Below are 25,091 nucleotides of genomic sequence, written 5' to 3' on the forward strand. Positions count from 1 at the left end.
ACACTGCGCAGTGTTCGAACTCTAGTCACCAATTAGTTTTGATTTGACTCGAGCGATGCATAGTACTCTGCAATGGTGAGCAAATGTTTGGGAGGAATTCTTTCCTTAACGAATGAGCGATCGATCAGTAAATTACTACTCCTTCCATTCGTACTAGAAAAATTAATACTCAAATGTCCTGCATTCTTTCGTATCTGTTTCATGTTGTACTGCTTCTCTTGCTTCTCAAGTTCTTCTTTCACAAATGATTTGAGTGGATCAGAGCTTGGTCTTCGCTTCGAGAGTCGAGATTGAGAAGTTGAAAGTTTTTGTTCATTTCCTTCTTCGATCACTAGTTGTTTGGAGGCCTGAGCAACATTGACACTATCAAATATTGATCCAGAAGTAAATTGTGACAGAATATCATCGTTCATGCTAAGACTATCTCGATTATTATTCGATTGGGGAGAAAGTGGGCTTTGAGATGTCGGCGGAGGGGATTTGCTGAGTGAAGTTTTTGGAGAAAATGTTCCTGCAAAGGATTCTGAAACTTTTTGAAGATGTTTCATGTGAGGTGAGGGTGAGGATTTCTTGGGTGACGAGTTTGAATGAAAAGCAATGGAAATGGTTTTTCGATAGGCCTTCTTAAGATCATCTGAGAGTCCATGATTGTCATTTGATGCTGTCAGTACTGATGAGGAATGATCATTTCCATCAAAAGCTGAAACATTGAGAGGAGTTTCTGTCAACCATTGATTGAAATCCCATTCGAGTAAGAAATTGTCAATTTCCTTTTTCTTTTGCTCTTCTTGTTGTTTCAATAATTCTTGTTGCATGATGAGCTGTTGAATGTGTTCTTGTTGTTGAGTGAGAGAATAACCATCTTTCCATGAATAAATTTCCTTCTTTTTGTGATTAAGAATAATTGCTCCTGGTTGTGTGAAACCAGTGTTGAATTTGTTATCTTCATTAAATAATTCTCGCCATTTAGATTCAAAAAATTCAATAATTGTTTGTTCATCAATTTCAATGTTTCGAGTTTGAGGTTTGGCACTTTGTACTCTTCGTCCATTGCCACTTCTATTCGTCATATTCTCTTCGTCGTCATTGTCATCATCACTGATCACAAATGTGACATCACTCAAATCAGAAATGACAGCATTATTATCTTGTCGAAGCTTCTTACCAGATGAACGACTTTTTGATAATCGATTATTCTCTGATGGATCCAATCTGTTGCTTTTCTTTGTTCCACTCTTCTTTTTTTTGTCAATAAACTCTACAATTTCAAACATGTAATCTGAAATATTTCTTCCAGTTTTTGTCATGTATCTAGATTTATACATGGCTTCCATCTTTTTATAAACAATAGAACCTTTTAAAATGCAATTCATTCCATATTTTTCTGCTAGAATCATCTTTTCGTCACTCACGACTTCAAATCTTAGATTGAGTTGTTTTTTAAGATCACTAGCTTGTTGTGGTGTTTGAGAAACAACAGCAGCAATATTTCCTCTAAATTCTTGTGTTAATTTTTCATATACAATTTTGTCAAGCTGTTGTAAATAATTCACACATTCTTCACACCAACTCCCTCGAATAAATATCAGAATTAGGAGTTTAGCTTTTGTATATTTTGTCTTTTTGGATGATTCTATCGATAAGGGTTCATTGGTAAGGCGACTCGATTTTGAAGTTTTTGAGATCGAACTTGTCACCGAGTTGGCAGAAATGTTTAGCGATCCATGAGATGAAACACTTCTCCTCGTCGATAATGACTCCGATGAGGAAGATCCATTATTCCAAAACAATTTTCCAAAAATCGATCGTCTCTTATTCTCCATTTCTGTTGCTGGTTCTGTTCGTCTTAATGGTGACGAAGATGGCTTAAATGTTTGTCTTGTATGAATGAGTGATTTCGAATGAGTGCTTGAAGAAGGAGTGTGAACACTTTCATTCACTGTCACACTCAGCGAAGAATTTTCTGAATTTCCTCCTCCTTCTCGTTTGAACCATGATTTTCGCTTTTCGGGTGATGATGATGTCAATACGACTTGTTCCTGGAATGATTTTGGAAAGTTAAAATCTTGAATGAGATGTGATTTTCGATTGTTTTTGTTGTTTTTTGATGTATCGAGATTGTGTTGAGGTGATTGTTTTAGAGTGGTTGGTGGATGTTGGCCATTGGTTGTTTCTGTTGGTTGATTACTGACAGCGGTTGGTAATTTGTATAAATTCTTGAGCGTGAAATACATGGAACATTTGTCCCATAAAAGAGAGCTATGATTGCTCGGCATGATGATATTCAACCCGACAGGATTAGTAGATCGCGAATTGCTGTTTTTTTGGTTTTGAAGGTGAACGAAAATACTCGCGATCAATGATAACAAGAAGAAGGTGCAGATTGAAAGGCGAGATAGACTGAAACACCTTGCTATTGAGCTTTTGATGTATTTTTTTTAGGGCGCGGTAAATCTGTCAGGTGTCAATTTTTTTTGAGCACGGTTTCCGTAACGAGATGTGTCATTTGTCAAACTGCCGCAACAAATCCAACCATGACCAAAAACGTACAGCGTTAATGGCGTAAACAGTTTACACACAATCTCTCCATTCATTTACGGATCTCTAACCAACCGCAAGGATTCAATAACCAATTCATATAAACGATATCTTTTATTTTGAAAAGAACCACCATGCAATCTTTCACGAATGCGCTTGTCATCGAACCAACCTTGATGGCCACCATATCTTCTCTTTAATAACCTCTTTAACTTGAACTAATTATTGCCATTACAGTTGTGAAATGAACAGCACCTTAATTGAACATGATCATTTTCCCACTGGATGATTCATAATCTTGATTACATTCCTCTCACAATGGAGAGTTTTTAACATTGTTATCAAAGATCATTTATGGATCCACTTCAAGAAGAAGAGAGGAATTCCTTCCTAATAATTCCCCTAAAGTCTTTCTCCCATTCAATTCTCCTCCTGCTCATTTTGATTCTTCCATGAGAAAGTGTGTTGTTGATCGTAGTAGTGTGTTGGTCATGAGCGCTTCCTTGTAGCAAGTCCTCCTCATGAGGAGGATGATCGAATCGCTCACCGCTTCTTCTTCTGAGAGTCGAATCTTTCTCTTGTTGCTCCTGTTCTGTCAAATGAATATTCATTGTTGTTGTGGCTTCCATTTCAAGTCCCTTTTGAGGAGGTCAACCATTTCTTCCGAAGAGTGGGTTTGAGGGACTTGACTCCCTTCGTAGCAACTACGACTAGAACGTGAATCGTGGTGGCGTTATGGCGTGTGGTTGTTGTTGTTGTGGTTGTTGTGGTGCTCCAAATATTCTTCCATAACAACAACAACAACGAAAAAAAACAGCATCACGCCCAATGACCAACTGCGACATTTCCAACTGGTTGTTCATCACCACATGCCTCAATTACGCAGTGCTGATCTTGTTGGGTCATTTACGTGACTTTTTTCATGAATTGTTTTATGGGAGTGTTCACAAGACACCTCGTGGTCACGCACCATTGTTGAGTTCGTTTGAAGATTTGTATACGAGAAGAATATTTAGAAGAGTGTGTGATTGTTGGAATCGACCAATAGCATCAAGACCTGGTGCTTATATTGAAGGTGAGTCATCAGCTATGGAATGATCAATGATGACGCTCATGTCAATGATTTCCTAATTTGGAAAAATATGTTTTGATCTAATTCATTGTTTACTCTAACTACAACCATCACTTCATCGAAATGTTGCAATGTTGTCATCATCATCCACACCATCTCTCATTTTGATGCTATCCTGTTCATTCCATCAAATATTAATATATTAAATATTATTAAAAATACACCATGATGATCATCACAACAACAATCATTATGATGATGACCATCCTTCTGACACTCGAACCTCTCGAACCATCATCATCATTCAACCTCAAATTCAAACACTCAAATTGTCATCAAACCCGTCATTAAACTCTTCATCAAACCAATTTGAAACCAACTTGAAACCAATTTGAAACCAATTGAATTCAAACCCACAGTCATGGAACGAATCTCTCACAATTACAATGCCACTCTCGAACTCACTGGTCGCACTCTTAAATGTCTCAATCTAGCCAGTTACAATTATTTGGGTTTTGCAGAGAGTCCTCCTCATGTTGAAGCTCAAGTTTTATCAAGTTTGGATCAATTCGGAGTTTCACAAGGTTCTCCATACGGAGATTGCGGAGGTTACACTCGAGTCCATCAAGAATTGGAACACATGATTGCTCGTTTCGTTGGACACGAAGATGCCATCATCTTTTCGATGGGTTTCGCAACGAATAGTACCACCATTCCCTTATTGGCTTCTTCTCCAGAGTGTCTCATTATTAGTGATCAATTGAATCATATGAGTATTGTGAATGGAGTGAGAAGTTCTTCAAGGGCATGTTTGGTCGTATTTAAACACAATGATATGGAGCATTTGGAGAGAATTGTGAGAAAGAGTATTTTGGAAGGTCAACCAAAGAGTCACAAACCTTGGAAGAAGATTATTATTATCATGGAAGGAATTTATTCGATGGAAGGAGAAATTGCAAACTTGAAACGAGCAGTAGAAATTAAGAAAAAGTATGGATGTTATTTGTATGTGGATGAAGCTCACAGTATTGGCGCTTTGGGTAAGACTGGTCGAGGTGCGTGTGAATATTGTGGAGTCAATCCACAAGATGTTGACATTTTGATGGGAACCTTTACAAAGAGTTTTGGTTCCGTGGGTGGTTATGTGGCAGCCAGTAAGGAAATCATTTCGTATTTGAGGAAGAATTGCTATGGTTTGACGTATGGAAGTAGTATTCCCACTCCGTGTGCTCAACAAGCATTGTCTGCTCTCAAGGTCATTACGGGAGAGGATGGAACGGATTTGGGACGAAGAAAATTGCAACAACTCAATGAAACTTCTAATTACTTTAGGGAGGGCTTAAAGAAATTGGGATTTGAGGTCATTAGTGATGTGGACTCACCTGTGATTATTACCATGCTTTACAATCCTTCCAAATGTGCTGCATTGAGTCGAATGTGTCTCGAAGAGGGTATTGCTGTGGTGGTGGTAGGAGCTCCAGCAACGGAAACTCTGAATTCGAGAGTGAGATTTTGTGTCTCTGCTGCTCACACGAAAGAAGATATTGATTTTGCTTTGGAAAAGTTGGATCGATTGGGTGACTGGACCGCTAGCAAGTACAAGCTGTTCAAGAGCCAAACTATTAATGATTTGTATAATATTGTATTCTAGAGAGGATCTTGTCTTATCGATTTTGTCACGATGAATCTTATTGAATTTTGTACATTTCGAAGGAAATTAAAAACTGTTTAATGAACCTCAACAAGTGTTCGAGAAAATCTGGACCGGAGAGAAGTTGACAAATATTTCGAGATCTGTTCTGCTGAGTGGAATCGCTACACGGGAGAAAAAATGCAGAAATTTTCACTCTCAACATAATAATGCATTCAGCACTCTCATCATATGCTTCAAACTGTTTTACACCAACAATACGGCATTAATGCATCCGTCATTCTCAGGATTGTTTGTCACTTGAGCGTATTTACCCCACACAACTTTACCGTTTGGTGCTACGAGACCAAGATCTGAAACGTTCACTTCAATCACAGTACCCTTAGTAATAACACCCAAGGTTGTATACATGTATGATTGTGGATTCTTTTTCACTCCTAAAATTGGTAATTGGAAAGTTGCCTTCAATTCTGGATGTGTGACGTTGGCCTTTGTAAATCTTAGAGCCATAGGTCTGATAAATCTTTCAAACTTTGGTGGTTTTCTCGTAAAGTCCTCTCCCACAAAGCTGACCTTATTGATCATTCTCTTATACATTTGTCTCTTTCGTTCACCGCTGCGAACAATCTTAAACATTTCATCTTCATTCAAAGCTCTAACCTTTGGAACTGGAACGGCCCATTTACCAGCCTTTTCTTTTCTCTTTTGTTTGATTGTATTTGAGAGAATTTTAGCATGTGAGACACCTTCACGATCCATCAAATAAGAAGGCACAGCACCTCCATGAACAATATCTTCTGTTGGTGTTCGTTCTTCCTTATTCTTTTGTTCGTGTTCTCGAATTGTCTTTTGCATTTGAACTTTTTCAGCATGTCTTCGTTGTGAGAACAACTTGGCCTTGATACCTCTTAACTTGGCAGCCATTTTAGACGTCTTCTTATGAAGACGAGCTTCTTTCTTTCGTTTGGTTTCAAAGTAGTCTAATCTGTGACCATGTTTCTTTTGGTGCTCTTCAATATAATTTCCTTGTGGCTACATTGGTGTCAATAAATTGGAAAATATTGTACAAGAATTACATTGTGTGTTATTATACGTAGATAATGAACATTCAAAACAACCACAGGTACATTCACGAACGGTTACATTGTTTATCGGAGTAGTAGCACCAATATCAACAAAATTCCATCATCACCATCATGATAATCCCGAAGACCGACACGACATCAGAAGACGGTAAAACATCATCATCCAAATAATAAATTTTAAAATCACCATTGTTTTCTTTCACGTACCATCTTTCAAGATTCAAATGTTTCCGGACTGAAGTCGAAAAAGAGTCTCACTTGATAAAGCGGTTAGTCGGAGCGACTTGAATATTTTTTTTGAACATCCAAAATAAAAATTTCAATTTCGTTTCGAGCAAAAATTGTTTTGGATGAGAAGGATCTCTTCTGACATTGGTTTCATATATCGGTCGTTGTTGATCATGAATGAACAAGAGGAAATGCAAACAAGTAAAAGTTTTGAGTTGTGCTTTGGAATGACAAGCTCCATATGGCAACTGTAAATTAGTGCATGAAAAACTAGAAAAAAAATGAATCATCATGAACAACCTCAATCGTCGTCCTCCGTAGGAAAGGAATCCCTCAAGCAGCCGTCTGTGTTGAACGCCCGAGAAAAAGTAAAACAACGCATGGATAATGAAATGTATTTGAGAGCTCACCCAGAATTAAAACAAATGATCGCTAAGGCAGTGGATTATATTCTTTTGACGAAACCGGAAACTAGGGATTTGCATCAACAAATTTGTAAATTCTTCATGCAAGAGAATTTGAGAGATATTTGCAACAATCATTAGCTGATGACTCATTCCTGTAAATATTTACGAGTTCAGTGTACAATGATCATGATTGAACATATGAAACAGACATCAAGAATTTTATATCAAAAGAAATACATTTGTCGATGATAATGTACATATCGGATCTATTTCGTTTTCAAATAATTGGAATAATTTTCAAAAATGAGAGGTATTTGAATTTCGTTGAGAGCTTGTTCCACAAAACGCCCGTCACTGACATACAACACTCGGTCAGCATAACACTCTACATCGGGATTGTGTGTCACCATGATACAGGTTGTTTTACGATTTAAATTAATCCTCAATAAGAGATCCATGACCTCAACTGTATTCTTTGTATCCAAATCTCCACTTTAAGATATGAAACAAATCATAAAACAACAAGCATTAGAGAAAATTCCAAAATCATTAGTGTTACAAAATGACTTTGACTTTTTCATGAGATCACTTACGTTGGTTCGTCCAAAAGTAAAATCTCTGGCTCGTTAGCAAGAGCACGAGCAATGGTGACACGCTGTTGCTCACCACCACTCAATTCCGATGGCAAGTGAGCCATTCGGTCCGCTAATCCGACCATTTTCAATAGCTCCTTTGCTCTCTTTCTTCTTTCCTTCTTATTTAGTTTACCTAAAAGTGTCATGGGTAGTTCTACATTTTCAAAAGCACTCATTGTAGCAATAAGGTTAAATGTTTGAAAAACAAATCCAATTCTACGAAGTCTCAAATCTGCCAAATAATTGTCACTTGATTTGGCTGTAATTGGTTCACCGAGAATTTCCAAAACTCCTCCACTTGGTTTATCAATAGTTCCGATGATATTCAACAAGGTTGTTTTACCTTTGTGAAATGTTTTCAAAAATGGAAATGTTGATTTGTTGGATGATGAATTCATTTAGTTATCACACAATAGTGACCCATTCCAAATCATGATCATTCAAAATTGAAAATGTTCTCCAACCAAAAAACACAAAAAGAATCCACTTACCACCTCCCGATGGTCCTCGAATCATCACAAACTCTCCTCTCCGAATTCCATAAAATTCAGCTTCATCGTTCAAATTAATTTCTTCCAAAGCCCGAACCGTATCCGTTCTTCCAGCTATGTGATAGTGTTTATATATTCCCTTCAGAGTCACCACAACTTCTCCGAGCTCTTTATGAAAAGGCAGTGAATTGGTTACCTCCGCTTCCAGTTGTTTTCTTCTTTCGAGTTCTTGTTCTGGTGTGGTGGTGGGGACTTCGAATTGTTGCATTTTTTTGTTTTGAGAGTGCGCTTATTTTGGAAGTGAATTTGAAGTGGATAACAAAAATCCTTGAAATAATTAAAACAACATTGATGTTATTGTTGATGTTGAGTGGAAAAACAGTTCATGGAGCAGTTGGAATGTTGTTGGTTTGTCACTTTTCGAAAAACTTTCATAATCAAAGTCCAAGGTTTTAAATCAAATTCATTTCCTCTTGAATGCTCACTTGAATCAAATTCATAAATCTTAAAGAACAAGACAACCACCCCATGCATCGATTCATTTTCTTTCTCTCCATCCGCTCTTTTCAATAGACACCATAAATTCAATTGACAATGATAAGCATGACATACCAAAACGGTAATCATACCTGCCACTAATACGTCACACGTGTAATGTTCTTTCGACCATATAACGCAAAACATGGCAATCAAACAGCAACTTGTGATGAATGCAACAAGTACGATTTTCATTATTTTCCAAATCCTTCGAGAGTGAATCGAAGAGAGTTTTGAATGTTCAAAAGAAACACTTGGCATTGCGTAATAAAGGATCATCCACGTAAATAAAACAATGCTACATGTGTGGCCAGAAAACATGTAATCTCCACATGTGTAGGAGAGAGCACTTTCGCCCTCTTTCCCTGTGGATCCATAAAGTCGTTCTTTCAATGTCATGTGTTGTAATTCTTCACATTTATGAACATCTGTATGGTTAGGAATGCTTAATATCGTCGAAGACATAGTAATTAATCTCAAGAGAAGTAACACACTGTCAAGAAGCAAAGTTCGAGAAAGAATTGAAATTCTGTGCGTCTTATTGAAGCAAGCAATCACGATTAAAAGAAGAAACAAAAAGGTAATGATATATTCAGAGATTTTGAACGCTAAAGGAAATGTTTTCACTCGATTCAGAATGAAATCTCTCAAAGGAGGTTGTGAAAGATCCACTGAAGGAACCAACGCTTCCATGGTGACGATTCGAGTGAGAGCAGAGCTTGTCAGGAATAGAGAAAGTGAAAAGACAAATTTTAAGAAAGTAAGCAAGAATTGGCGGAAAGGAAATTTGCAGCATGAAGAAGATTCTTCTTCCTCCTCCTGAAATTGATGGGAATGGTTATCAGGTTGAAGGAAGTGCTGAGTTTCACTCGTATCACTGCTGACTGGAGAAGAGTAATATTGACTGCCAGCAGGAGGAAACAAAGAAGATGGATGTTGAAGTGTTATTGAAGTAGGTGATGTGGGTGGGATGACATTTGTCAGCTTGATATCTTGAGTAGTCATTGGTTGAATGGACTTTTTCTTTACGCACTATTCAGTTGGGATTGCCAATAATTCACGCAGAAAAGAGTGTTCGAGTCGATTTTCCTTCTAATACAGGTAACTCCGCTGTCGGAGACATCCTTTCTCATTCTTCGTGGTTTGTGAGAACTTGAGATAACAGTTTTTAGAACGCGTTATGAGAGAAATGCACAGGACAAAATGGTTTTTCTCCGGTGTGTAATGGAATCTTAGAAGAAAACTATTTTTCAACAGGGGTGAAAGCGGTATAAAATACCCACAACGCGTTGGTGGTACAGATTTTTGAGTTCCTTAAATATATTGACGACCAATATTCATTTGTAAATGAGTATGAAGTTCCAATTGACCCTAGAACTGAATTACTTAATAATGATAGATCATCCTTCACCATGTCAGGCATTGAATCCTTAGACCTTAATAGAATCTGGCATCCATGTACTACCACCTTTTGGAATAATTATTCACTCAAACCCTTCCAACAAAGACTATTATTTGCCCATTTAGACGAAGCAGAAATTCTTAGAAACTTTGGTAAAGATTATCCAAATTGCCACATATGCAACTCCAAGGCCAATTTGGACCATGTTTTCATTTCTTGTGACATGTGTGGTCCTGAAATCAAATTATATTATTATATTCCAAATGGGACAATAGTTCTTTCAAATTCAATGACCCTTTAATCAGACTTCCCTCTTTCATCCCAATAATAGTATTCAAGAGAAATCATTACAACAAATTAATTTACCTTTCCCAGCTTTGACTGATTGGGTTAACGAAATATTATATTATTAAACCCAAGACTGCAAAATTTGCAACCAGCTTGGGAAAATATTACCAATCAGCCTAGCAAACTCAACTCCGACAACGCTTATTCAACATCCTCAAACACCCAAACAGACATTCTTTAGTCGGTTAATTAAGCACACATAACCCGTTGAATTCAGGAATGGGTTTATTCAACTTTGCAATATTGTTGATAGAACGGATTTTTTGTTCTTCGTCGCATATGTCACATTTAGCATATACATCTAGATTGGATGTGAATAAATAAGATTTGCATCGACTCAATAACACTTCCACCCTGGTTTTGTTGGTGGCAGTTTTCGTGAAGTTCATTGAATGGGTTTGCCTGGCAACACAATAAGTCCTCAGTTGAATAATTATTCAACAACTAGCATTAAATGCATAATCCATTAAATTGGATATGTTTTACATGTGATTGTAGAGTACACGCTCACATCAATGAAAGGAGTTTGTAACATTGGATAGAGTTGCTCAATTCTGTACAAGGGAGTGGAATTCTAGGATACTGTTTTTATTCTTGTTCTGATGGTCATTAACTGAATTTGGAGTATGCTATTTTTCACCACCCATGTGCTTTATGTCTTGCACGCTATTTCGCGACACGAGTTCTCTTGGCAAGCTCCACCAATAAAAGATACTTTTCAGAAGAAAATTCAGAATCGTAAGTCATCCACACATAATTTGCCATGACCCCACTTGCATAACCACACGTCAAGCACACACAGTTCAACAACTTTCCAGTGGATGAGCTTGCACTTAAGCACCTGCATTCGAGTACTTTAGAGAAGTTTCCATTAATCTTGTGCGTGACATCAACGTCTCTTGAGATTAATTCATATTGGCCTCCCTTCTTGGCCGCTCCATCTTTCAGGCCTTTCAAGTACACATCCAAAAACACTTGAGCAGCTGAATCAAAGGATGTCGACAATAAATCATTGTACGTAATGGTCAACACTTCTCCTGTCGATATTTTTACAAGAACTGCATAGACCTTGTTGGCAGTGTTGGACTCTAACGACACCAAAATGAAACCTTTTGGAACGCATGGTTGAAAACTCTCTGGAAATTCTGTGGTGAGGAATTTAAAGTTGTTATTTTCACAAACATTGGTGGAAATGGACGAAGAGCTGGGAGTGGCGTTCGAGGCTGATTTGATCTTGTAGCTCACCTTGAGAGTTCCAGACTTTGTATCCTTCAAAGTAAGGGTTACAGGATAGGATTTGTTATATTCCGTACAATTAGAGTCAATGGAAAGCATTGCTCGTCCAATAAAATCCTGTGATTGTTTCGAATATGTTTCAAGAACAGCATCATTGTCAAATGAATAAACCAAATTTGCATGATCGTTTCATGTACTCACGTTTGGTGTCAATCTATCCCAATCATAGACTTCAAAATTCACTATTAGTGGCCCCGAAGTAGGAATGCAATAAAAAACAAATGTTTCATTCCAAACTGGATTGAGAGTCTTTTTAATGATCTATTTCGGAATTGGTGTTCAAACACAATCCATGTTACCATCCGAATACATCGGAATTGAATATATTCACAAGCATTGCTGAGTTATTATTTCTCTCATTCACTCTCACTTACCTGAGTTCTTCTTTCCAGACAATTATCCACCATGATATCTACAAACGGATCCGAATAACCATTCAAATCAGCAGCCACCAAGTCCGAGGCACTCTCAATCACCAACTCGAGACGATCTGACACTGAAAATCCCATTCCTTAGTAACGAATTTTTTTTGATCAACTACGCTCTTTGTTGATAGAATTTCTCGAACAATTTTAGAAATCAGGAAGGGCCGTTCAAATATTCCAAAAGGTTGTTTCGCCCTCGATAAGGTCTATGAATAGTGTAAGGTAAATGAGATAAGGTGATGATGTGATGAATGAGAGAGAGATTTGCTCTTTTTATTTACCCTATTGGAAGGTGGTTCAATGGTAACAAGAAGATGAACACACATGGAGAACATGGTGGTCGTCACCTGAGTTGCCTTCTTCTTGATTTATCTTCTTCTTGGGATGAAATCGACCAAGATTGGTTCCATCGGTCTCAAAGTGACTCTCATATCGACCTCTAATTGATAGTTGGGATCTGACAATTTGAAACTGTAATTTCTTGCAAGGTAGGCCAATGCAATAATTCCTTCCACTTCGGCAAAATGTTTTCCAATACAAATTCTTCCACCAATACCGAAAGGTGTATAAACAAATGGATTACTCTGTGGATTATAAACGGTTCCCTTCGTTGGATCCTTTTCATCGTGATGATTGTTTTCTTTCTTTAAGAATCGAATGGGTTTAAATTGTTCAGGTTCTTCCCAATACTCCTCACTCGACATGGACATGATCCATGAATAAAACACCAATGAGCCTTTTGGAATGTTCTGCTTCTTCCATTCGAAGGATTTCACACATTCACGAATGACACCCATAGCGACCGGATACAATCGAAGGGTTTCCTTAAACACAGCTTTCAAATAGTCCAAACGACCTGATGTGAAATCCTCATAGTCAAAGGTCTCTTTCTGATTCTCTTCACAAAATCGATCCACAAAGTGATGCAATTCTTGTTGAATATGAGGATTCTTACATAACAAGTACAAGGCAAATCCAAGTGTTCTTGCTGTGGTTTCGTGTCCAGCTACTAACAAGATGAAGGCATTAGAAACCAATTCAGAATCGGTCAAGGAGCCTCCTCCTTGTTTTCCTGAAATTTTACGTTCTCTCAATAACAAGGAAAGAATGTCTGACTTGTCGTCCTCTTCTTGACCATTTTCGTCTTGTTGTTCTCGATGTTGAATAATATCTAAAATAACCTTTCTGAAAGATTGCACAGAATCATGCAACTTTGCAAAGAGACCCACTTTCAAATGCTGTCTCAAGAATCGAGTGGGCAATAATCTCAAAGTGTCGATATAATGAAGGAAAAAGTTTGTTTTTTGTTCCAAATTTTGGAGATTGAGCAGTCATACAAAAACTATCAAAATTATAAGAAAAACCAGCACTTCCTATCACATTCATGGTGAGTTTCGCAAAATCAGACATGACATCTCTCTTCTCCAAATTTGCATTCAAATGTGGAATCATTTCTTGTTGAATGCATTCACTTGTGACGTGTGACACCATTTTCAAACTCTCTGGTGAAAATCCTGGTTCAATCAAGTGTCTTTGATGAGCCCAAGCTGCATGCTCATCTTCAGCAAACACATTACTTCCATTAAACAATTCAATAAAACTTCTTTTCGAATGAGGTTTCTTTCGATACATTTTCGTTCCTTTCAAAGAAATTTCCTTTCCCATTTCTGGATTTGAAATCACCACCATGGGAGTTGTGAAAATAATCACCTTATAATAATCAGTTTTAAATTCTTTCATACTTTGTTTGATCTTTTCCATTAAAAAGTATCCAGTGGGATTGGTAAGAGTTCCATGTGGCAACAGAAAGGAAGGCAACCAAGAGGCCACAACGGGAGGACAGAATTGAGTGTATCCTGGTAAATGAGAGTACTTTTGACATAATTTTCTGTAGGTGAGATACCTCTCAAGGATGAAGAGAAGCAATAGAGAGAGGAAGAGTAATGGAACAAGCAATGGGAGAGTTATCATGGCAAAGGTCCATCCACTCGAGTGTGGAATGATGGAAGTGTGGAGGGATTCCATTTTTAATGGGAGGATTCAAATAGTGCTAATCAAATATAATATTGAGTAAAGATCAATGGAGTTGAGAATCGAGTTTTGTCTCGTTAAATAATTATTCGATTGGAGCTGTTTTTTCTTGTTTTTTGTGAGTGGTGACATTTATGAGAGCGCGATTCATTCAATTCGTACATGGCATCCTCGGGGAAAAAAATTGAGATGAACGAGGCGATGAGATGGCACAAGTGCGCTTCTTGACGGACTTTTGGCGTTCATTTCACACACAGATCGGTATCGTTGAAAAGTTTTCCAAAGCCTTGTTTTCTGAAAGACTTTTTTGATGAAAAAGCGTCATTATCGGCGACATTCCATTCATTTCTGCATAATTTCCTTCATCATTGGTCATCCTGTCATTCCATAACAACAAGAATACATCACACTCCCGAAAATGAGTGGTGTGCAACAAAAGGATCACTTCAACTGTCCTTCAACATGGCTACCAAAACCAAAAAGAGATCAAATACTACAGTCTCCTCTTCTTCCTCAAGCAACAACAAGAAGGTCAAGCAGGTCATGGAACCCACCAATAAGAATGTTCAAACTAAGCTCAGTGACTCTTGGTTGTTGTCTTCATCATCATCATCAACAATGAATGAACAGCATTCCACTCAACAACAAGTTCGAGGTAACCTCAATCAAGGCTCTCTCATGACTCACTCAACACCATCTCTCTATGCTGCTTCAGGTCGTCGCAATCTTTCCAATAGCAGCAACAAGTTGAGGTCATCTCTCAAGCATCCAATGCTTTGCAGAAGAAACAACGTCATGATGAGCACAAGCACGTCATTGAAATTGTTGATTCTTCTTCCGATGAACCATCTTCCTCTGATGTCGAAATTGTTAACTCTGCTGTTAGTCGCTCCTTCACTGTCACTTCTTCTTCCATTAGAAGCTCCTCTTCTGTTATCTCTTCCTCTAAAGATGACTCTAATGTTGCCTCATCCAATGCTAACTCTAATGCTACTACCTCCTCCTCCACTACCACAAAACGAGGAGTCGCTTTGGGATTTAATGGAACTTTTTATGGTGACAGATTTCTCCCAGACTGTCCTTATAAACAAAGATCCTCCCAAAACTAAGGAAGGAGTATGTTTCGAAAGAGTAAACAATAAAATTCGTTTGTTAATTAAAGGAAGGACTAATGAGTTTGTGGTCTCTCCAAACACCCGACCTTAATAAAGGTCCGGTGTTTGTGGGATTTTCTGCATATTTTGTCAATTGACTTTATTCAGCATAAATGATCTGACCATTCGAAACAGATTTTGCACCCTTGTCAACAATTCTGTCAATTATTACAAGCAAACCAAGGAGGTGAAAGAGCAAATCAATGCCAAGACGAAGGAGAAGCGTTTACAATACTCTCTCGAATCCAAATGCAGTGAATGCAAGGAGTATGTCTTTTCTTGTGAAGGAAAGCTCTTGATTGACAATGGATTGGTTCGATTGAGATGCCAAAATTGTATCATCTAACACAACAATTCCAGTGCCAAATCGAGACTGGAAATTGTTGCCAAGGGCACTCATCGTCCAGGTCATCCAACGGTCAAGTTGGAAATGGTTTCAGAGAATTGGATGCGTGGAGGAAGAGGAAGTGGTCGTCAAGTGTTGACAATGACCAATAATCCTTCAAAGGCATCGAATCAATTCCAAAGTTTCCTCAGATAAGGTGGCAACAAGTGGAAATAGTGCTCGTGTCAAGGTGGTGGTTTGTCGTTCAAAGACAATGCCATCCATCTCAGAAGGCTCTTCTTCTACCAGTAATAGTAACACTGGTTGATATGTTCTGAACGAAGTGAAGGGCATGAATGTACTTACATATGTCAACATTAAAAGAGTTTGGTTGAGCAACGAATAATATTTTCATGCTCAAAAAATTTTCTGCATATTCGTGCGTTTTGATTTGCTTAGTGACTTCCCACCCATTCGCACTCCCACCCACTTGCTTTCTTAAGCTTCTAAGGTACCTTTTTCGCTGATCGGAATGTTCTTGTGGTAAGGAAGAACATTGAGACAGTGCAGGTCCACCTTGATCGAATCTTTTCGACAAGGATTTTACTGAGCTAACCATATATTTAATTATTTTAATTTCATATGTATCTAATTCATCATGTTATCTTATTTTCATGGATTTATCAAGCAATTGCTTAATGTGGCTTCTTGCGCTTCACATCTTAGAGACTACAAACCCATTTGTTCCTCTAAATTAACCAAACGATTCTTGTTGTTTACGTCTTCGAAACAAACACTATCAGTAACACCACCACCACCACTGACAATACCAACACCACCACCACCTTGAAAGGATGTGTCAAATGTGGAGAACGACACATGAGAATCCAATACTTCTCTCTTTTGCTGTTTCTCTGAAGTCATGGAAAGAACTGAAGAAGAACCACATTGTGCTCTGTGTGGTTTGGTGATGGATGATGTTTTCGCTTCAGTGGGAGCATGTATTCATCATACTCTCTTTTCATTGCAGAAACAGACTGTTCGTTCCTTTTTTGCCACCAAATTGTTTGAGAATGCCTTTCTCAATCGTGAAAAGGATGATTGGTTTCAGACGGAGGAGAAAGTGGAAGTCTTGTGTTAGGGTTGTCACTTTTTGCTCCATGCTGTTCATTCAAAAGTGATGAGGGAGCAAACATTGATCTCAACCAAAAATTTAATCAAAACAAGGGACCTTAGCCGAACTCTCCAACATGAAGATTCAAAAGAAAATATTAAACTCATTTCCGAATGGGTTGAAATGTCACACCGAAAAAGTTCAATTACACACACCGGGGATCGAACCCGGGACCCTCGGTTATCGGCCTAAATAGGAGACCGAAGCTCTTCCTCTGAGCTATGCATGCTTACTACTATTGAAGGGTATATATTTGAAACTAGGGGTATTCTGAATGATACCAGAAGGGTTACACCTGACCAAACCAATCAACTTCCTCATTGATAAGGGACCCTATGTTTGATGATATATACATTCAAATTATAATAACATTTATACCCATTCTATGTTCATACGAAGGAATGTCGAGGTGACAGATAAAGGCATTTAAACGTACTTTTTTTTTGGGACAATCGAACTTTGCATATTTCAGCTCTGTTTTCAAGGCTGCTTGGATGAATGGAGCAAGATGTCCTCTCAGACCATCCACTTTGGAACCTGTTGTCCAATCACAACCATGTGAAGATCCACCTCGATTCAAAAAGTGTCTCGAGAAAATCATTGCCCTCGAAACAATTGGAAACAAGAGACAAGGAGATACTCGATCCAGAACATCTTCTTCTTACATGCAAGGATCTCCAACATTCTTCAGAAGCAGCATCATTACACAACGAAAAGAACCCTCATGAAACAATGGTTCATCATGAGGACGGTGGACCCTTAAAAAAAGTTTCATCCTTACGTTGGGTCACATGCTCCAAATATCGACAAGCATGCTTCACCACACAACATGTGCCGCTGAATCTGTCTTAAACGGCACCTATCAGAAGAAGAAGTTGCTTTCAACGTTTCTTGAGAATGAACCATCCGAACCAGAAGGTTGTGGAGTTGACAACTCTCACGAGTCCAATGATACCATGGTACCACCAGTACTGATGGTGGTTGGTGAAAGGTGGAAAACATTCATGAATACACACACCTCAAAGACCAATTCTCAATCCATCACCAAAAAACGACCATTCATTGTTGCTGAATGTTCTTCTTCCATGTCAGCAGAAGAACAATCTTCACATCATAAATCTCAATTCGATGAAAGACCTCTTACTCCATTCCTCAAGGAGACTATGGAGATGAAACACGTTGTCTTATCTGCTGAAAATACATCTGGTTCTTCACCACCACTCTCAATGGAAACTCCAAGAACATCAAGACAGCAGAAACACAGGGAGGACAACCAACAACAAGTGTCAACCTTCAGTGCTGAAACGACATTGTCTCCTGGAAATTGTATCATTATATCGAATCACAAGAGTGAAAATACCTTGGTTCGAACTTTGAGCACAAAATCTCTTTCCAAAGACGTTTCCTCTCCCCTCTCCAATTCAAATCGTTCCAAAAGACTCTCCATGTCGTGTCTTCCACCTGTCATTCTCTTCAATCTTTGTATTCACCAACGATGAAGATCAACCATTCACATTCATCTTTAGGATTCAGACCTTAGTCTCTTCTTCTTCCATCGATTGATCAGCAAATGTTGGAAAAAGTTCAAAAATTTGCTCAACCAATTTTGATATTTACAACAAACAATAGTAAAAATCCATCTTACTGCCTAAATGATTGGTTCAACAGTTTCAACAATATCCCAGTCTTATGACCCATGTTAAGCATAAACACAGTGGATTGGCATCAAATAAATCGTCAGAACCGACCTGTTTGAATTCTGAGAGATATTTTGTTTTCAGTCTTGATTTGGGGCTTTTTTGAGAGGCCTCGTCCAAATCACAACTATCGAAATGATTCAAGAATTTGTATGGACTATCATTTGTATCATTTCTAATGAAAGTTTTCCTTCAGAATTGAATTTTGAGAGTATTGTTTGTGTCTCTTGCAACAATTGTTGCTAACTTGTCATCACCAAATGTCGATCCCAAATTGAAGGAGCATGATTCCAACAATGTTGTATTTTATGTAGCTCAATATTTCTTCCAACCCTTAGAGCACTTGACATCAAAAACACAACAGCCTCTGTCTGACACGCCTCAATTTTCGCGAGTGCTGCCTACATTCCAAATATATGGGCTTACAAAAAGTATGGATGTCACGTGAAATTTCAATGACCCATGCGGCAGTTATGATCTCATTTAAAGTTGTTTGGATTGTTGCAGTTTGGAGAAGTGATCGAACCACATCGAACTCTTCTTCAATGAATGGTCTTTCCAAGATGAAACTGTTGTGGTGTCAAATATTTGTTTTATGAAATCTCAATCTGACTATAATGGCATAATTCCGCTTTGGGTATTGAGAAAAAGATGGGAATAAGAAAAAGGGCACACCTTGACTGTCCATACCTCTTTCATTGACCACTTAGATTAAACCGTTTGTCCTCCTAATTTATTGTGTGTTCAAGGGAGGAGCAACTTATTGAAGAGATCATCATTGCAGAACAAGTGTAATTTCAGTCACCTCCCAAGAATAATGCTTCACAGGGGTCTCTTTTGATAGTTTGAACGGAACTCAAATTGACGATACGAGATCTATGTAATTGATATTAAAATATTTCGTTATCTCAATAAAATTCTAACCTAAAAGTCGAATCAAGGTGGATCTGTCACCATGTTCTTCCTTACCATTCCGATCAGCGAAAAAGGTACCTGAGAATGGGTGGGTGAGAGGTCACTAATCAATGCAAAGAGAGACAGAGCATTGATATGGTAAAAAATTATTCGATTTTCAAGATCGTAATGAATGATCGATACGACTTGGAATCAATCAAACGTACCGAACAATCGCATTTACGGTTCACAGGTTAATCAAATCATACAGAGGTCAAAAGGATTACTAAAACCTTTGTTTCTGTGAATCGGAATGCATTAAGGCTGTGAAATTGATGTCAAACATCTGCTTGAATATGCGAAAATTTCTGTTTTTAATCAAAAATCAAAATTTTCTCATATCCTTAAATGCTATCATGCCTCTTTTGTCTTGTAAACCTCACTAACCGAATGGAAAGTTTTAAACTTGACACAAACCGGAGATAATCAAACGTCAGACTTGAAACAACCAAAAAATATGTACCATTTTCGATTATTAGTTTTCACTTGCTTACTCGTATTGCTGTTGCCCCACCACCTCTTTCTTGGTTGGATTTGTTGCAGCAGTAAAGTTGATCCTTGTGATGGAATTAACTGTGACAACAACCATGGAACACGTTTCAATGATGTTTATTCTTCAGTACTCCCACAAACACAACAAGACTTATCAACCATTACCGTCGATAATTCTCCAAAAGCAATCCCTGTCAATGTTTATTTATTATCTGCTCGAGATGCTTATAAATATGGAGTTAAAGAGATTGCTTTGAGTGTGACCATTATGGCTCAACAACCAGAGACAGCTTTAGTTCGAGCTGATTCCAAAGTTAATAATGAAATGGACAGCATGGCAGAATTTTCAATCGTTGCTACAGTTAAACAACATGATACGTTAAAAAATATTCTTCTTGTGTTTGACCGATTCATCAGTAATGTTAACAAACGAATGATGCGAAAAACAAACGCAATGCTTCCATTAAGTTATCGCTGTTCACGCTATGACGTCAACGCATTTACTTTTTCTGTTCTGGTTGGAGAACAAGTATTCCAGTATGTCAAAATTACTCCTCAGTCAACTTTAAACGGGACAACAATTTCTACCCCGTTCGATGTCACAATCCAAACAAATGTAACCTCAACAAAGTCCGTCATCATTTCCTCCGCCAATTCATTACAAGACCCTCGAAGAATCAGTTCGTGGTTATTGTTATGTTTTTTACTTTTTGTGGGTTATTTTATATCACAACAGATCAACACTAACCAAATATTGAAGTAACGCCAAACGTTATCAAGTCCCTTAAAGTAAGAAAATTCATTCAGTTGTGTCATTATCGTGGTCACAATTAATTATTCATGACAAAATAAAGTGAACACCCATCAAGATGTTCACAAATTGTTTTACAGGGGTTTTATTGAATTAGATATAGTTGGAATTGAAAAAAAAACATGGATAAAAACAAATCATCTTCTAATCGAGAAATGATGATTGATTTTGTGCATGGTGAGTGATACAAGATGCATCTTCTTCTTCCGTTTCCTCTGTTGTTTCAGGATCAGATGAAAATAGCTCTTTGTTCCAATCCTCTTGTTCATCAAATAAGAGTTGTTTCAATTCATCATCTTCAAATAATGATAATTCATCATTTTCACATTGCTCAATGTTGCCATAGTTCTCCATTAAAGCCACCACACTACTTGTCTCGAAGGAACCTGTCTCACCTTCATTGGAAAATGATGGTGTTTCGACAAGTGCATCGATTAAGGAGTGTTGATTTGGCGCTTGTTCAACAGGTGGACGTTGATCAAGGGTCTTAGTCACCTGTTGTTGAAAAGTTGGCTCGTTTTGACACACCCGGAAAAAATACAAGGCCCTGCTGCAGTTCGTTGTTCGTTGCGAGAGGGTTGTTCGCAAAAATCTATTCTCCCAGAATCAAGTAGTGGATGTCTTTGTATTGGTCCAAAGAAGAACAACCTATGTTTTCTTCCTTAAACAAAGCAATCGTTTCTTCAACTAATGTGAGGTGTTCCTTAAATCATTTGAAGAAAATTCAAGTGTAAAGCAATTATTTCTAAATACCCTTCAAAAAGATCTCATTCTTGAGTTTACCTTGCACTTCATCATAACAAAGGAATCGATCGTTTTAAATTCTGAGAATATTCATTTGAGAACCGTCGACTTTGAGGAAATGGACAAGAAGATCAATAAAGTAATTAATTACTTTCATAACCATCGCAAAAAGGTGCACGTTCAAATTTGAACCTCTTCAAGTCCCAACATGAACTTCAAGTATTGAGTTTATCGTTTGATGAAAGAGTCTCAGTGTAAAACTTTTTACAAAAAAAATACAGAACACACAAATAACCCAACAACCCATGAACTCTAATTTGCACGATCAACTCGAAGAATTACAAGTCTTACAATCCATCTATTCCGAAGATGTTCAAAATGTACAAGAATTTTCCGAGGATGAAATTCAAGAGTCATCATCATCGATGGAGGAACATTCTCAGCACCCGCCACCGCCGATAAGCCTTCAATATCAATTGAAAATTAAATCCTTGATTGAACGCGGGATGATAGAAAAGAGAGAACACGATCACATGTATCACTTGTTTCAAACCGGAATAATTTTCAATGTGGCATGTTCGATCATGTATCCATCACATGACACACCACAAATTTCGATCGAACCCTTGGACAAGGAAATTGTTATTTATTGTCCACCTGAAATGGAACCTGAACATGAAGAGTTTAAAGAGAAGAGAAGAATTGCAGAAGAAATTCAATTACGTGAAATTCAAGAATTATCAGACTTGCTCAAGGTAGGTGTGGTGGTGATACTATACTGACATTCATCATGTATGACTTGGATTTCAATAATGACGAAATGTCACATGCTATTGTGACACTGCATTTTTCTAGAAAAATGCCAATCAAGCAAGAGGTCAAGTCGTTCTCTTCTCCCTCATTCAAGACATTGAGGATTATTTGGCCACCAAGTCGAGTGAAATTACAAATTTTGATGCTGAGTTGGAAGCAGTCATTGAGAATCGCAGAAAATCTTTGAAAATTGCCCTTCCACCGTCCCCTTCAAAATTTTTGCATGTGACGTCAAATGGTGAATCACTTTCCATGATTAATGATGCGCTCCTGCAGACAACAACACCTGTTTCATCTCCAACATCCTCCTTTGGGACCTCGCCCAATACTGATTCTTCTTCCATTAATTTCGAGTATCATGCTCGAAAATTTACCTTCGTTCATCGAAATACCCCACTCTTGTGGTTTGACCAACTCACAATTCTATCGAATTTTGTCAAGGAATTGGTTGACAATAAGCAACTGTTCAATAGAATTTTACACAAGACTGCCAACAATGGCGATGGAAAGTTTTTTGTTTGGGGAGGAATTTATAAGGGCGCTTTAAGCAATGATTTGGCCCTTGTGGAAATGGACATCAACAAGAAGCTCGTCTTCTCAAAACAAAAACAATCCAAGCCAGCTAATCCGAGATTGTTTGCCAGTTTCAATTACGTCTCTCAAAAATTGGTTCTTATTGGAGGATTCGATACAAATAACACACTGCAAAGTGACATTCAAATTGCAAGCATTTCTGATTTGAACTGGAGAGAAGTCATCCCTGAAACAAACAAATTACCTCCCATTGCTGATCATGCTTCTGCATCCGACAATATTGACACGATTTATATATTTGGTGGAGTTGGGAAACAAGACTTTTCAAACACGCTTTATGCCTATCATGTCCATGAAAATACCCTCCAAGTGTTGTGTCGATCGCCCCTCTCACAAATATCACCAAGGGCAGGCTCAGCGATGACCCTTTTGAATGACCATCACTTGTACATCTATGGTGGATATGACAATTCAACAATTTTTAATGATTTGTATCAATTCAACGTGATATCATCAACGTTCACAAAAATTGAAACCAATTATTGCTCCTTGTCTGTTCCTCCTCTCGCTATGGCTTCCCTTCTGTCAATACCATTCAAAAAAGATTCATTAAGCTTGCAGGGAGGATGGGATGGAACCAAGTGGAATTCTGCAATTTTTGAATTTAATGAATCCAAGTCTTCTTGGACGGTGTGGACTGAAGAAAACTTTGATGGAGTTGCATATAATTCTGTGTCAACCCTGATGGATTCCTATATTGTACTTGGAGGCACGAAATCAACCGCATTCAATTCTGCCAAAGACACAGTCAAGCAATGGAATAACAAGTCATCAAAAACAATGACCATGACGACTGAACATACGGTGAAAGCTTTTCGAATGAATAGAGGAGTCAATTTGAATGAAAATCCAATGGCTGAATTAGGAAGAGCCTATTTTCAGTGGTTCCAAGAGCAACATGCTGAAGATTCAGATGTAATTTTCACGCTTCCGCTGGGAGAAGAAGAAGAAAACAACTCCTTGACGGCAGATGAACACTCGAATATTATTTATGCACACAAGATAATGGTTGAGAGGTCTCAAGTTTTGAAACGAATGATCGTTGTGGCAGAAATGAAAAAATATCAACTCACAGAAGACAACATTGATGACGACTTTGTTCAAAAGTATAAGCTTAATCATGGCGATCCAGTCACCATTAGAATTACCTACTTTCCCAAAGTCAAACATACTCGCACAGCCTTCATGAGTGTGCTGCAATACCTGTACTCGGGATTTTTGGATGCGAGAAATCTTTCTGGCAAGAAAAATGTTTTTGCTGACATTTATCAACTTGCCATTCAGTTGAAAATACCTTTGTTGGTATCAGCTCTTAGTGACTCTAGCCATGTCCCCTATGAGGTCTTTAAGAGTAATCATTTGAAGAAATATGTCGATCAGGTATCTCAGGAATTTTTGAAAATTCAAGAGGAGGAACCCAACATTGATGACATTGAGAGCTACCGAGAATCGTTATCCATCAACGCTTCCGCATGTCCTCCAGCATGCTTGGCCAAATTTGTTGCACCAGATTTTTCACATGATCCACCAAAATATAAGAGCATTCTCGCTCACAAGGGAATTCTGAAAATAAGATCCCCCTATCTTGAAACTCTATTCAACTCGAGTTTTATGGAAGCACAACATGGTGTCGTAATATTTGAACATGTCAGCATCCAGAGCATTTTCATTGTACTCAAGTATATTTATTCATTCACACTGAATGATATTGATGCAAGTAATTGTGTCGAGGTCTATCTCACGTCTCATCAATTTGAAATTATGGACTTGCACGACAAGGCACGTTCCATCATTAAGGAACAAGAATTGGACGAACATACAGCACTTCAAGTTCTTCACCTGAGTGAATCACTCCATGACAAATATCTAAAGGACTATTGTATTTTCATGCTTGCCAAGAATTATGACGAAATCCTCAAGAGAGATCCCACCTTCTTCCACGACTTGACCTCTGAAAATAGATCCCAAATTTACAAGATACATTTGACACACAAGAGCAAGAGCAGCAGTGGAAAGGAAGTGAAATAGTTGAAGACTTTGCGTTTTATTGAAAACTTGGAAGTGTGAAATACCACTTTGAAGTCAGTGTGAACTTTTGAGGGTGATCCAAGCGACCTATTTTGCGGAAGGGCAGTCCGCTTGAGTATTTTCCATCGTGTCAAATCTTCAGTCCAGAATTTCCAAAGA

At 38.0% G+C, this 25,091-nt stretch overlaps 11 protein-coding genes across 11 annotated transcripts; 5 read left to right on the forward strand and 6 right to left on the reverse strand.

The window, feature by feature from the left end:
• Positions 1 to 32: 32 nt before the first annotated feature.
• FDP41_007287 (uncharacterized protein) lies at positions 33 to 2,276 on the reverse strand (the record flags this gene model as incomplete). Its single annotated transcript, XM_044711015.1, has 1 exon — positions 33 to 2,276. The coding sequence occupies one exon, from the start codon at positions 2,274 to 2,276 to the stop codon at positions 33 to 35; it is 2,244 nt and encodes a 747-aa protein (XP_044558613.1).
• A 1,090-nt stretch (positions 2,277 to 3,366) lies between these two features.
• Positions 3,367 to 5,261, forward strand: FDP41_007288 (uncharacterized protein; the record flags this gene model as incomplete). Its single annotated transcript, XM_044711016.1, has 2 exons — positions 3,367 to 3,613; positions 4,030 to 5,261. The coding sequence occupies 2 exons, from the start codon at positions 3,367 to 3,369 to the stop codon at positions 5,259 to 5,261; spliced, it is 1,479 nt and encodes a 492-aa protein (XP_044558614.1).
• A 246-nt stretch (positions 5,262 to 5,507) lies between these two features.
• FDP41_007289 (uncharacterized protein) lies at positions 5,508 to 6,556 on the reverse strand (the record flags this gene model as incomplete). The annotated part of the gene is made up of 2 exons (XM_044711017.1): positions 5,508 to 6,293; positions 6,554 to 6,556. 2 exons carry the CDS (start codon positions 6,554 to 6,556, stop codon positions 5,508 to 5,510), a joined length of 789 nt encoding a protein of 262 aa, XP_044558615.1.
• Positions 6,557 to 6,855: 299 nt separating this feature from the next.
• FDP41_007290 (uncharacterized protein) lies at positions 6,856 to 7,119 on the forward strand (the record flags this gene model as incomplete). The annotated part of the gene is made up of 1 exon (XM_044711019.1): positions 6,856 to 7,119. One exon carries the CDS (start codon positions 6,856 to 6,858, stop codon positions 7,117 to 7,119), a length of 264 nt encoding a protein of 87 aa, XP_044558616.1.
• Positions 7,120 to 7,247: 128 nt separating this feature from the next.
• On the reverse strand, positions 7,248 to 8,375 carry FDP41_007291 (uncharacterized protein; the record flags this gene model as incomplete). Its single annotated transcript, XM_044711020.1, has 3 exons — positions 7,248 to 7,473; positions 7,575 to 7,959; positions 8,108 to 8,375. The coding sequence occupies 3 exons, from the start codon at positions 8,373 to 8,375 to the stop codon at positions 7,248 to 7,250; spliced, it is 879 nt and encodes a 292-aa protein (XP_044558617.1).
• An 86-nt stretch (positions 8,376 to 8,461) lies between these two features.
• On the reverse strand, positions 8,462 to 9,649 carry FDP41_007292 (uncharacterized protein; the record flags this gene model as incomplete). The annotated part of the gene is made up of 1 exon (XM_044711021.1): positions 8,462 to 9,649. The coding sequence occupies one exon, from the start codon at positions 9,647 to 9,649 to the stop codon at positions 8,462 to 8,464; it is 1,188 nt and encodes a 395-aa protein (XP_044558618.1).
• A 1,411-nt stretch (positions 9,650 to 11,060) lies between these two features.
• FDP41_007293 (uncharacterized protein) lies at positions 11,061 to 12,199 on the reverse strand (the record flags this gene model as incomplete). The annotated part of the gene is made up of 3 exons (XM_044711022.1): positions 11,061 to 11,747; positions 11,832 to 11,951; positions 12,065 to 12,199. The coding sequence occupies 3 exons, from the start codon at positions 12,197 to 12,199 to the stop codon at positions 11,061 to 11,063; spliced, it is 942 nt and encodes a 313-aa protein (XP_044558619.1).
• Positions 12,200 to 12,483: 284 nt separating this feature from the next.
• FDP41_007294 (uncharacterized protein) lies at positions 12,484 to 14,140 on the reverse strand (the record flags this gene model as incomplete). The annotated part of the gene is made up of 2 exons (XM_044711023.1): positions 12,484 to 13,286; positions 13,345 to 14,140. 2 exons carry the CDS (start codon positions 14,138 to 14,140, stop codon positions 12,484 to 12,486), a joined length of 1,599 nt encoding a protein of 532 aa, XP_044558620.1.
• A 468-nt stretch (positions 14,141 to 14,608) lies between these two features.
• FDP41_007295 (uncharacterized protein) lies at positions 14,609 to 15,255 on the forward strand (the record flags this gene model as incomplete). Its single annotated transcript, XM_044711024.1, has 2 exons — positions 14,609 to 14,864; positions 14,912 to 15,255. 2 exons carry the CDS (start codon positions 14,609 to 14,611, stop codon positions 15,253 to 15,255), a joined length of 600 nt encoding a protein of 199 aa, XP_044558621.1.
• Positions 15,256 to 17,611: 2,356 nt separating this feature from the next.
• On the forward strand, positions 17,612 to 18,298 carry FDP41_007296 (uncharacterized protein; the record flags this gene model as incomplete). The annotated part of the gene is made up of 1 exon (XM_044711025.1): positions 17,612 to 18,298. The coding sequence occupies one exon, from the start codon at positions 17,612 to 17,614 to the stop codon at positions 18,296 to 18,298; it is 687 nt and encodes a 228-aa protein (XP_044558622.1).
• Positions 18,299 to 21,802: 3,504 nt separating this feature from the next.
• Positions 21,803 to 24,932, forward strand: FDP41_007297 (uncharacterized protein; the record flags this gene model as incomplete). Its single annotated transcript, XM_044711026.1, has 2 exons — positions 21,803 to 22,252; positions 22,353 to 24,932. The coding sequence occupies 2 exons, from the start codon at positions 21,803 to 21,805 to the stop codon at positions 24,930 to 24,932; spliced, it is 3,030 nt and encodes a 1,009-aa protein (XP_044558623.1).
• Between the last annotated feature and the right edge of the window lie 159 nt (positions 24,933 to 25,091).

This window comes from Naegleria fowleri (assembly GCF_008403515.1).
Source record: "Naegleria fowleri strain ATCC 30894 chromosome Unknown tig58, whole genome shotgun sequence".
NCBI lineage: Eukaryota > Heterolobosea > Eutetramitea > Acrasida > Naegleriidae > Naegleria > Naegleria fowleri.